Source organism: Eschrichtius robustus, chromosome 4, assembly GCF_028021215.1.
Source record: "Eschrichtius robustus isolate mEscRob2 chromosome 4, mEscRob2.pri, whole genome shotgun sequence".
Classification (NCBI taxonomy): Eukaryota; Metazoa; Chordata; class Mammalia; order Artiodactyla; family Eschrichtiidae; genus Eschrichtius; species Eschrichtius robustus.
The window spans coordinates 149,054,309-149,066,684 of record NC_090827.1 but is presented as its reverse complement, the minus strand read 5'-3'; the positions used below and the strand labels follow the sequence as shown (position 1 = coordinate 149,066,684).

Sequence of the window (12,376 nt, the reverse complement as noted above, 5' to 3'; positions counted from 1 at the left end):
CTTGTAAGTATCCAGTTTAGTGGCATAAAGTACATACGTTGTTGTGCAACCATCGCCACGATCCGTCTCCAGAACTTTTCATCTTTCCAAACTGAAACCCTGTCCGCAGTAAGCAATGCCCCCCAGCCCCCTAGCCCCTGGCAACCAGCATCCTACTTCCTGTCTCTAGGAAACAATGATGTTTTGGTCCCAGCCCTTACCACCTGCCTGCTGATGGCATTTTATCCTTCCTAAAGTACTTTCACAGCAACTTCATTATCTCTGTTTGACAGATGGGATTATGAGATTCTTTGAGATTGTATAACAAAATCAGGTATTTTATCAGTTGCAGAGTTTCGACTAAAGCCCAAGATTTAAAACAACAAAACCACTTTACTTCCCGGAGAAGTCAGACGTGATCCTTTCAGTGGCCGTGAACCATTCTGTTCCTTTTCTCCTTGTCTTCCGAAAATCGCAGAGTTTAGTGTCACATCTCATTCCTGTGGCATCTTCATCTTGGATTTATTCCGTGTCCCGTTGGCACTGCTGTTGCGCTGTCCTGCCTTCCCTGTGGGAGCCCGCCTCCTGGTAGAGAAGGAAGGGAAGAAGATGTGCCCCACGGGCTCTCATTCTTAGTCGTGTATAAATAAAACTTGAGAAAATATGTGTGAATAATTTCCCAGTGTTTACTCAAGTGCTGTTGGAATGCAAATTAAATAGTGATCAGAATGGAAAGGGGTGTCATTTGGATAAAAACTTTTATTTTGCCAAGAAGAGTATCTGCTCAAAATTCTTGATGTTAAGATTGAAACCCTGTTTTGCACTTGAGACCATAAACTTTTGTTATCTGTTGACAACCCCTCCCTTCCGGTCCTCGGGAAGCTTAGGTGATGGTGTGGAGTGCTGCTACCGTATTCTCGTCCGCCAGAAAGGGTTTTGCTGATACGTGGCAGAACTAGAGCATGAACCCTCCTTGTCTTCTGTCAGATCATATCGTTTTTAGCTGCGACTCTTAACAGATTTTAATCACTGTAACCAGAAAGATAGAATCTGGACGTATCACTGTATATACAGAATTAAAGTCAGAAAGCGATTCCAAATTCTAGGCTGGTGTTTTTCTCTGCTAAAATTAGGTCTCAGGGTTCATTGGTGTGTCTGGTGCAAAGGACTGAGTGATTAATGGGAGCCGGAGGAGGGGAAGGTGGGGGGCAGCAGCAGAGAGGAGAGGGAGGAAGGGCAGAGTGGGCATGGAGGTGGAGCCGGTGTGGACGTGCCTTCCTCAGGAGCGCACGGATCCCGCCGTGCCACAGGAGCCGGGAACATCGGGTTGGATCCAGTGGCCTTGGTGGGTTGCACGGTTCCTTCCCTGCATCCCGTCTGGCTCGGCCGCCGCAGCAGTAAGCGCTCGTCTGTGCCCACCCGGCCGACTCCTGGCTTCTCCACTAAGCAGCTCTGCAGCACGGGGGTGCTGGGCAGGGTCTTGCATCCCCCTCGGTTTCCTCGTTTGTAAAATCAGAATCAGAATACCAATCTCTCAGCGTTGTTTTCTCAACAAGAGAAAAAATATATAAAGTGTTCCAGAACAATGCGTGACACACGGAAAGCAGACCGCAAATAGTCATTATTATGATTTTGTTGGAATAATAGCAATAACAATAATAATCATTGTATTTATGCCATATAATTATATCTTAATATTTATTATTATTAATGGAAAAAATTTTCTATGAGGCCTTTCCTTAAAGTAGCAAAGACAAATACTGTGTTGGCCAAAAAGTTCGTTTGGGTTACATGAATGAACTTTTTTGGCCAACCCAATACTAATGGGCTTTTCTTTCCAAAAAGGTAGAAATTAAATTATGGCCAATATTGTGAGCCAAGCAAGCCTGTCGATTATATTCCTATCCAGTTGTAAGTATTGGTTTTCTCTAATAAGACGCTGACACCTTAAAAGAGAAATTTACAATGCCTAAGGCAGATAAGATTTCCTGAAAAAAGTCACATTCACTTAAGCATTCATTCGTGGGAGAAATATTTCAGTGAATTTAAAGGTTATCTAGTAAGCGGTACCATGCCATTTCTACTTTCCTGTCTAGGGCGCAGCACAGATCAGTCATTCCTTGAGGAAAACAGTTTCTCATCCTTCTTTGTCAGTATCTGAGAAGGCTGTGAGGGTTAGACTTGAGTCCCTTATTCTATTAGCATGTGTTTTCTGAGAGCCAGTCCAGGAAGACTCTGGTGACCAGTGCAAGATGGTGCCAGAGCTTTGTGCACGGACTGGGTCTCTTCTAGCATTGAAGGGAAGCTGCCAGATCCAAAGTAGAGTGATGCCACGTTGGTGTGTAGCCTTACTGTCGGAAGGTACATTTGAGTACGTGCTCTGGCCCGAGATTACAGTGTCATCAGTCAGGTAGCGAGGAGCCAAAGTCAGCTCTCACTACAGTTTTGAAATGCGTAAAGTTGGCTTTATTGCCTGATGACCTGCAACTTTATAAGGATACTACAGTTGGAATCTTAGAGCCGGGATGGACATCAGAGGTTATATGATCCCACGCCCTCATTTACAGGGAGGAGATTGGTACCCAGATTTAGAGGAAGGCTGCATAAACCAAGGCTGAGGCTGGAGCTAGGCCTGCCACATGCCAAGTATTGGAACATTGGTCTTCTTCACCCTACACGCTGGTTTCCTGCCTGTGCTCTGGTTTCCGTGACCCCCTTTGGAAACTTGCCTTGCTCATTTTGTACTGTTTAAAATTCCTGTGAATGGTGATTTCAGCGAATTCTGACCTACTGGAAAGGATGTGACAGAAGTTTTTCCTCTGAAAGCAACGGTGCTAAGTAGTGGCTCTGATCCACCCATGACCTCTATTCTCTTCCATTCTCAGCGACATCTTTCCTAGTCGTTTATAGGATATAGGTGGGGTGAACTAGTTAATGAAAGGGAAAACATTTTTTCTGTCTCTCCCTCATTTGCCCTTTAACAAACCATCAGACCTCTGCCCGTGTCTGGAACCCCTGTGGCAGAATTTCAAGGGCAAATGGTATTTGGGAGTGGAGTGTGAGATCCTTTCTGGAGAAAGAGAGTGCTTCTCTAGAAGTATTCTTTTTTGAGGGGTATTACTTCAAATGAAAGTCATTTTTTCCCCCTGGTTTTAAAAACAATATTATGTAGAAAATGCAAGCTATATGGATGTGCATAAAAAAGCAGTAACCCTGTGTTAACATTTTGGTGAGTGACCTGCCCTTGTATAGGTGTGAGCGTAAGCGCGGCTCTGATAAAAAGGCTAATAGTGTACCTGTTTTCTTTCACTTGGCAGTATCTAGTAGAGATTTTTCAAGTAAATGACTGCAGATGTGCACTGTCCTTTTACATGTCTGCACCTGGCTGTGTCAGGATACCTAAGCAGTCTTCTCTCAGGGAATGTTTAGATTGTTTTTAACTTGGGAGGGAAAAACTTTTATTGAACATCCTTATACGTTTTTGCTTGTATGACCAGTTGACCTTCTTGGCATATATTTCTAGAAGTGGAATTGTGGATTTAAGGGCATACGTATCGAGTGGTTGTGTCGAATGCACGACCACCAGCAGGGTCTGAAAGTCTGCTAAGTCCCATCAGCTGAGAGTCAGCGCCTGCCTTACACACCTTTGCAGCACTAGGAAGGGGCCTGTGCTAATTCGTAAACATGCGTTCGATCCAGCCACTTGTAATGCTTTTCTAGAACGTGAATAATCCGACTGTTTCAGCATACTAAGGGGAAGCTGAAACACCCTCATTTCATGAGTAAAAACACTCAGGGAATCAGACAGCCCCCTTCCAAAAGCACCACGCGGAGGCTTTCACCCTGGCGTGGACTCCTGTTCAGACCTCACCCGGGGAGGACAGTGTGTCAGGTTACACTGTAGGCACCACCTCTCCTCTCCAGATGATAGGAGTGGATGTGGTCCAGCGTGAGAGCACAGGATGAGGGAGGGCGGGCCTCAGCCTGGGGAGGGGAGTGCACGGGAATCAGGGCCCGGGGGTGGAAGGGAGATAACCGCCTTCAAGGATGGGAAGGAATACTGCACAGATGACCTGGAGTAAATTATCTTTGTTCATCTGGCGAGAGGAAGGAGTGGGTTGAGTGCACAGTGGTGATTAGTCATTTGCAGAGGACTTCTTGGCTTCAGACTTGAGTTACAGGAAAAGTGGTGGAGTTTCACATTCTATGGAACATTGTTCTTGGAAACTGCACTTGGTCGATCTTCAGTTTGGGGCCCTCTGTTCTCTTCCGTTCTCAGCGACATCTTTCCCATTAGCTTATAGGATATAGGTGGTGTGAACTAGTTGTGAAAGGGAAAGAGAGCGAGAAACAGAGAATATGAATATGAAAAAGCTCTTTACTGGACAGATCTGGTGCTTGAAAACCCCAGCTGTGTCGTGGACCAGTGTCAGATCTTGAGAAGGAGGTTTTAGACTGCGAGCCTCACTTCCCATATCTGTAAAACAGAAGGTGATGTGATATCGACCTTGAAGGATCCCTGGATGGACGGATGACTGATGTAGCTTGTAACCAGTGCCGAGGCTGCTTAGGACAGTGCCAGGCAGGTAGCAGGTGTTTGGAGGACCAGTGAGGGATGGAACGAGCAGATCCCGTACGTGTGCATGCGAAGAAGAGGTGGGCCTGCCTTAGAGTCATCAGGGACATTTGAGAGAATGGTGCTTCAGCTGGTCTTGCTCGAATCTGGATGGTCCTGAGCCTGCCAGCTCTCCATGCTCTGAAGTTATGGCTTCGAAATCAGGGTGCCTCCGTCTCAAGAGTCTGTCAGATTCCTTCTCCAGAGAATAATTTCCAGTTTCTATCAGAGGTGGGCTCATAGGTGATTTCCTCTTCTCTTTTTTTAAAAAGTTTCCCTGGCACACATGAGGAGTGTGGTGAGATTGTGGGCAAACATAACTCGTCTGTTCAGTCGCTGTGTCACTAGTGCTTGCTCTGTGATGAGCATGGGTGGATCTGAACCACCTCTGTGCCCCCCAGGGGTCTCCAGTGTAGGACACAGGCCGTGAAGGGGAAAGTCAGCTTGGGCATCTGGGAGGGCAGTGGCGTGGGGTAGAGGGGAGGAGAGACGCCTGTCTCTGCTCTGGGAGAGGGGTCTGCGAGGGCCAGCGCGCGTCTGGTGACAGCCGGCGGGTCGTGTGGGTTGAGTGGCGTGGCCAGGGCCGGGCTGAGGGTGACCGTGAGCAGGCGAGCAGCGGAGATCCCCCCAGGAGCCGAACTTTGGAGGCTCTTTGGACGATGTTCTTTCTCTCCAGGGACTTTACAAAGGAGGGAAGAAAATGCCCATCGACACCTGTTAGGTGCAAATCCAGAATTTCCTCCTAATGATTGTGCTCTGTTGTTTTTTCCTTCCTTCGCTCAGCCGCCTGACAGCGGGCCACCGCCGCTACCGACATCCTCTCTCCCGGAAGGCTACTACGAGGAGGCCGTGCCACTGAGTCCCGGGAAGGCTCCGGAATACATCACCTCAAGTGAGTGGCCCCCGACCTGCCGGGCTGTTGGGGAGCCCTCCCGCTTTTCGAGTGAAGGGGAGTAGGGGCATTACACAACACCGTGGAAATGTGAACTTCAGGAAATTCTGAACCCAAGGAGGGAGATACAGAAAGGGTTTTGAAAAGTCTAAGGTGTCCACCAAGTACCTTCGGTAATTTCAGATGGTTGTCTTTCTTGTGACTCAGAATTAGTGAAATCTTGTTGCTGTGGGAGCATGCATCAGCCAGTGAAACGTGTTCCCTTTGGTCAGAAGAGAATGACTTTTTGAGGCATGTTTTCATGGGGTCCCTCCCCGCCACCTTGACCAGGGCACATCCCTCTTAGGCTGCATTCATGGTGCCACCAAGAAAGCGTGTCTATAAAATAAATACAGAACAAGCAGGCATCTCATCGTAGCTGTTTGTTTGTTTTTCAATTTATTTTTTATTGAAGTATAGTTGAATTACAATGTTGTGTTAATTACTGCTGTACAGCAAAGTGACTCAGTTATACATATATATACATCCTTTTCCATTAGGGTTTATCCCAGGATATTGAACCTAGTTCCCTGTGCTGTACAGTAGGACCTTGTTGTTTATCCGTTCTGTATACACCAGTTTCCATCTACTAATCCCAAAACCCCACTGCAACCCTCGCCCACCCCCCTCCCCCTTGGCAACCACCAGTCTGTCCTCTATGTCCCTGTTTCTGTTTCATAGATAGGTTCATCTGTGTCATATTTTAGATTCTACATGTAAGTGATATCACATGCTATTTGTCTCTCTCTTTCTGACTTACCTCAGTTAGTATGATCCTCTCTAGTTGCATCCATGTCGCTGCAAATGGTATTATTTTTGCCCTTTTTTATGGCTGAGTCGTATTCCATTGTGTATATGAACCACATCTTCTTTATCCATTCATCTGTCGATGGACATTTAGGTTGTTTCCTGTTTCTTTTTTTTTTTCCCCCATTCATACAGGTTTTACAAGAAGGCTTTGGCCTAAGTTAGGGCTGTCATGACATGATCGTTAGCTGCCTGCTGGCACTCAGAAGTGCCCCTTTGTAGGCAGCCGGCTTTCACAGTCACAGAAAGAAGGGCAGTGGCGTTGAACACCTTTTGTAACTACCTCTGGAATTTGTTCTTAGATCTTTGCCTTTGTTTCTGCTCCCGATACTCGCAGCAGGCAGCGTGCTTTGTCTCATAATGAGGCAGATGTGGCATATCTGAGTGTGCTGCCCTAGGGAATCCAGCTTGCCTTTCCTGTAAAACATGCGTAAAATGGGGAGTGAAAGAGTGATCTGCTCGTGTCATGGAGAGGCTCCCGTGTGTTCGCATCCTGTGTCCCGTTCTCCCACCTCCTCCCTCTGCTTACGGAGACGCTCTCCATTGTCGCCGTCTGCATGTCCCCTGAAGTCTCTGCTTCATGCAGACTTGGAGTTTTCTGATCTTTCTCTCCCCTAGCAGCAAACAAGCAGGGCCATTTCAGCAAAGCGGAATCTAACTTGATCGGTCCAGGAAATCCCCCCGGGATATTTTCTGACCGTGAAGAGGGACACACAGAAGCCAGGCGAGCGGGACCTTAGGCCCTGGAGGGCCGTGGCCTTTCCCACTCACTCGTGCCTGTTTCCTCTGGAGCAGGCCGATACAGCCTCAGGCCAGCATCGATAGATACTTGAGGCCCTCTTAATGAATTCTGAATGAGAGACGGGACAGTTCTGACAAGGAGGCTATGAAATACTGGGTTTTGAGATCCGAATATTAAATATTTTAATTTCTCTTTCATTTTAGAACCATTTGGGAAAAATGCATTCAAGTAATTTCTAAGTGTCCACTGTTTCAGAAGATAGTAAATTAATTAGAAAACACAGAAAATTAAACGGCTTGATATAATTCAAAACTTCAGTGGATTCCTCTCTTTCTGAAAACAATGAAAAAGGAAAAAAAGTTGCTGATGAGGGTATTTCCCACCGTTGGGAACGTTGGGTCCCAGCCTTCTCCCACCTTCCTTCCCCCGCTCCAACATACTTTCAAGACTAGAAACCGAGAGTAATTTTGTTTGACTTGCGGGGACCTTTGGTCATCTTCTGTCCGAGAAGGCCCACGCGACCGGTGTGTCGTGTCCTTAACTGCTGAGGTCGGGCCCCTTTGGTTGAGCTAAGCCCAGAGGGAGGGCCATGGAAGGACTGCTGCCTGGGGAGAGACAGTGGGTCCGCAGTGCCAGCACTTCGCTCAGACGTCTGTGCCTGAGCCTCGGCTGCCGGCCAGGACCCTCCACGTGGGGAGCCGTGGCAGGGGTCTGCGGCCAGGTCGGGTCAAGGTCACTCCGCCTTTGCTTACTCATGGGCTTCTGGCAGCGTTGTCGAGCCTCGAGTCAGGCCTGGTTTACCGGAGAAGCAGAACCACGTCGTGGGGCAGGGGCGTGTTGTAGACGCGAGACCTTGTGGGGTCATGGGAACCGGGACAGACACGTGCCAGGGGGCCGGCCGGCAGCAAGGGGAGCTGCGCGAGGCCCGGGGGCGAGGAAGGATGCTGGGAACCCCCTGCCTCTCACTCCCCGATGCGGGGCCCCGCGCAAGAGGCTGGACCGCGGCTCCCTGGAGCCGCACGCACCTGGCCAGGACCAGAGGCGGCCGGGCAGGGGACCCTGCGGGAGTGCCGACAGGGAAGGCCCGCAGCCCAGCACCCGCGAGCGCAAGCTGCAGCGCCTGGCACCCTCCCGACCTGCAGCCGCTTCCCGTCGGCCGTCCAGGTTGCTCACAGACTTCTCTTGTGGCCAGTCCTAACCCAGAAGCATCCAGCAGAGGGCATCTGGGGGGATGTGTTCCAGCCCTGCTGAGTTGATACAGGATAAAAGCACCACCACCGCTCCTGGGTCGGCTGGGCATCCACGCACCTCTCTTTACCCACAGTGGATTTGCAAACGAAGACGGGAGCAGAGTCGTGGTTCAGCGTAACACGGGTCAACTATGACTGGTGTGACGGAAACTCCCTGACTCCCCAGAGGGTATGACATCCTCTGTCCACTTCGGGGTGACCTCGTTCTCTTCTGGCCAAGTCACACTCTCCCTTTTGGGAGCCTGCCACTGGAAGATGAATCCAGGGTCCACTGCTGTTAGCACTTCTCTGTTAGATGGTAGGGGACGTGAGAGGGGAAGAAAAGGATTCGATTATACGTACACAGATAGAGCCCTATCAAAATATGGACAGAAACCTCGTAACGGGGTCAGTCCTCATTTCCACAAACGGTCCATGGTCCTAGCTGGTATTTATAACTTCCTGCATGTCCCCTTTGCCTTCAGCAAGCACCCTGGTTGATGGTCCAGTACAGTGGCTCAGCTTTCCTTCCTGAAAGCTCTGGCCTCCAGCAGGACTACCTGTACTGGACAGTTGCAGTGTCCCGCTGACTTGAGTGCTAAGGGCATCCCAGGGATCTCCTGGACCTGGACGTGCTCTTCTCCCCATGTGTGGTCACAGCTTCGTGGTGGGCGGGACCAGTCACCCAGTCACTGCAGTGACCACTAGTTTGTCTGTTGTCTCCACTTCTGGGTCAGTGGAGCCATCACTGTGTCCCTTGGAGGGGACATTCTGCCCCTAGAGAGTAAGACCTGTGGCCAGCAGAGCCAGAATTTCCAGGAATGGAAGCAGAATTTTAGTGAGTGGATGTCTAGGGGTAATGGTGAGTGGAGTCACTACCATTTCACCCCTGGGTTCCAAGACCTGTGCTTGGAGATATTCTGGAAGATCCCACCCCCCAGCCCCTCAGGTGTGACCAATCAAGCTGGGCCTGAAGCGGAATATTCCGAAGGGATTGCACTGGTCTGCTGCGTTGGCTGCTTCAGGGCGATGAGGACAAGGCAAGACCGGTGAACTTCATGAGCACAGACCCACTGCTGTCAACTTCAGTTGCTGTAAAATGAGTTCCTTGGTCAGAAGCAAGGCTTCAAGCCCGCGGATGGCGCTTTCTGCAGCATCGTGGACAGCGGGTTTACTTTATCCCCTTTACTTTATCCCCTCCAGTGAGAATAAAGTGCTGCCCCTTCCCTGGTGCACGTGGTCCAGGGATAACCTGTGAGCAGGCGGCTGGCTGACAGCCCAGGGAACAGTGTCGTGTGCAGGCGGGACACTCAGAAGTGCCGGGGGTCAGATGGACCTTGCCGAGAGGAAGTGCATGTTGCTGAGTGCCACGTGTCACCTCCGCCCCTGACACCAGCTGCCTGTGCAGGAGTCCATTCGGACAAGAAATCTGGGCCAAGAAGCTCGCTGATGTCTATATAGTGGGTCGTGTGGTTACCTGGTGGCGACCTTCTGGCGAGGTTGCCCTTTGCTAAGCATTCACCTGATACGCAGGTGCTCACCTTCTGAGCCCATTTGTGGAGGTCTGTTCACAGCCCCTTCCGCAGACCTCCTTGCTGCCAGCCCCTCTCAAGTCTTGACCATCCAAGCAAGTGCCAGGCATGCTCACGAGCCAGTGTTGAGTGGAGAGGCAGTGCGGGGAGAATAGGGGCACAGGCTTCTGAGCCACTTGGCTTATGCCCCTCGCTTACGTCTTCAGGGCCCGATGGAGCCCAGCGGACGCACGCCTGCTTCGATGCGATGCCACGTGCTCCTCGGTGGGTTGGATGACCCGGAGCCCTTGCGGGGCAGCTCAGGTTGATCGTAGCCTGTCGCTCCATGATCAAGCGTTTAGACTCTACTATGGCGGCGGCGGCGCGCCCAAGGCCATTTCTCAAAATGAAGTGGTTCTCATCAGAGGCCGCCAAAGCTGCGCCCTGAAATCCTGCGGGTCGGCACTGAGCTTCACCTGTGAGAGCCTGCCAAAGGCCTCTGTTTCCAATTTCTAGAGCAGGGTTTGAGCAGAGGAGAAGAAGCACCACGAGGTGGAACAGGAGATTTATTCCAGGGGTTCGACCTCACACGATGGCGGAGCTGTTGAAGGTGTTCCCCGAGCACCTGGTCAGAACGGCCATTGGGAAGGAGAGCTGGAGGAGATAAGGACACGCCGTCAGTGATTCTCTGCTCTCCTCCCCAGCTCTGTGTCTTTCCTAGCTTTCCACAGGGCCCTCGTTACCTCCTAACGAAATCCCGACCCCCAGCCCTGACACTGGACCCCTTGACATCCTGTTACAGCCCCCAGGAGGAACCCTGGACTCTGTTGGGTGACCACCCAAGAGACTTGCCACTGAGCGGGTGGTCCTGTGGGCCCAGACTGTTGCTCCCGACTGCTTGGTTTGCTGCTAAGTTGGCTGACTTTCTTCTAACACGATTCCATCAGTCCTGCTCTCTCAGAAGAAGGTGGGCCATGAACTTACTGTCTTTTCCAGCCGTAGATCTCAACCCCGGGGTAGCCAGGGGCATGGTCTACTTTTTCAGTTCAGAATCAGGTTTTGGCTTCATCCTTCATCAGGATGTGGTCTTGGATGAGTCACCTGATCCCTCAGCGTCCTCGTTCCTTTCCTCTGAGATAAGGATACTGCTCTGTGCCCGCCTCTGGGCGGCTAAGAGGACCAGCAAGGCAGGGGGTGCAAGTGCAGAGCTGGCTTCCTCTTTTCACAGCCTTAGCCCACAGCAGACAGATACAAGTATAAAAAATACTGCCTGACACATAGTGAGCGCTCAATAAATATTTGTTGCATGAATGAAACGAAATTTTCCCATTTCTGACTGATTTAGTCATTAATTCTCTTGTTCATTTGTTCATTCAATGTTTACTGAATTTGATGTTCTAGAAGGTGAGCTAAGCACTGAGGGGTTCATGGTCCCCCAAGCTGCTGTGAGCACCACCTTTCTGGGATAAAGTGGGACTCGGTCCACCGTCCGTCTGAAATTTCTCAGTGAACCTTGGGCCGTGGAGCAGCGCGTGGTCTTTCACAGTTTCATACTTCCTTCCCCGTGTACTACGTGCCCGCTGTGCTAAACCTAAAAAAACTTTTATTATAAAATATATTTATCAAAAAGTGCAGAAAATATGACTTGCCAGAGTTACCTCTTCGGTCATCCTAGTCTCTTGCTTAAAATCTTTCCTTGACTACTTTATCAGGATTTAAAATTCAACCTAAACTGCCAGTCTCTCTGTTCCCCCCCGCTTAGTAAATAATTCTTTGTGGGGAAATCAACATGCAAGCGTGACCACGGAGTACAAATCAGTCCAGTTTCCAGTGAGTTCTGCTCTGTGCAAGGTCGGCCTTTTCTGCCCCTTCTCCCGTCGTGTGCAACCGGTTGCTTCATCCGTGGTTTCTCCTTATTTGTCGCTCATTCCTCGTTTAGGTGTTCATTCCTCACGTGTGTTATGAAAGCAAATGTATTCCAGATGTGTCCGGGGGTTGAGGGGAGTGCAGAGATGAATCAGACACGGCCTCCAGGACCTTATGATCCAGCAGGGCTGAAATGAATAAGATCACTCACAGTCACTAGTATTTATTCATCACTTTGAAGATGCCAGCCATCCTTCTGAGGGCTTTGCATTGAATTTCAGTCGATCTAGCTGTTCTCCCTTCTACAAATATTTGTTACTTGCCCTGTGCCAGGTAGTTTGTTAAGTGCTGGGACAATCACATCCAACAGGGTGGTCTCCCTTCCTGCAGGGGACTTACAGCCTGATGTGGGACAGGCAGACAAACAGAGGTGACAGTACAGTGAGATAAGTTTTGTGTTGGGTAGTGTGGAAGCAGAGGGGAGGGGCATTTCACCTGGTGTTTTAGCTCAGGCTGCCGTAACGAAATAGCGTAGACTGGGTGGTAAAACAGTAGGCATTTATTTTCTCAGAGTTCCAGAGGCTGGAAGTCCACGATCAGGGCGCTAGCATGGTCAGCTTGTGGTGAGGGCTCTCTTCCTGGCTTATGTACACCCGCCTTCTCCCCATGTCCTCACACGGCAGGGAGAGAGCGCGG

The 12,376-nt window shown here is 50.0% G+C and overlaps 1 protein-coding gene across 1 annotated transcript in view; it reads left to right on the top strand.

Moving 5' to 3' along the window:
* Positions 1-12,376, top strand: part of AFAP1 (actin filament associated protein 1) — a 151,713-nt gene that overhangs the window by 66,124 nt on the left and 73,213 nt on the right. The window contains exon 4 of the mRNA XM_068543488.1: positions 5,378-5,486. Coding sequence (XP_068399589.1) covers positions 5,378-5,486 — 109 coding nt within the window. The remainder of the gene's footprint in view (positions 1-5,377; positions 5,487-12,376) is intronic.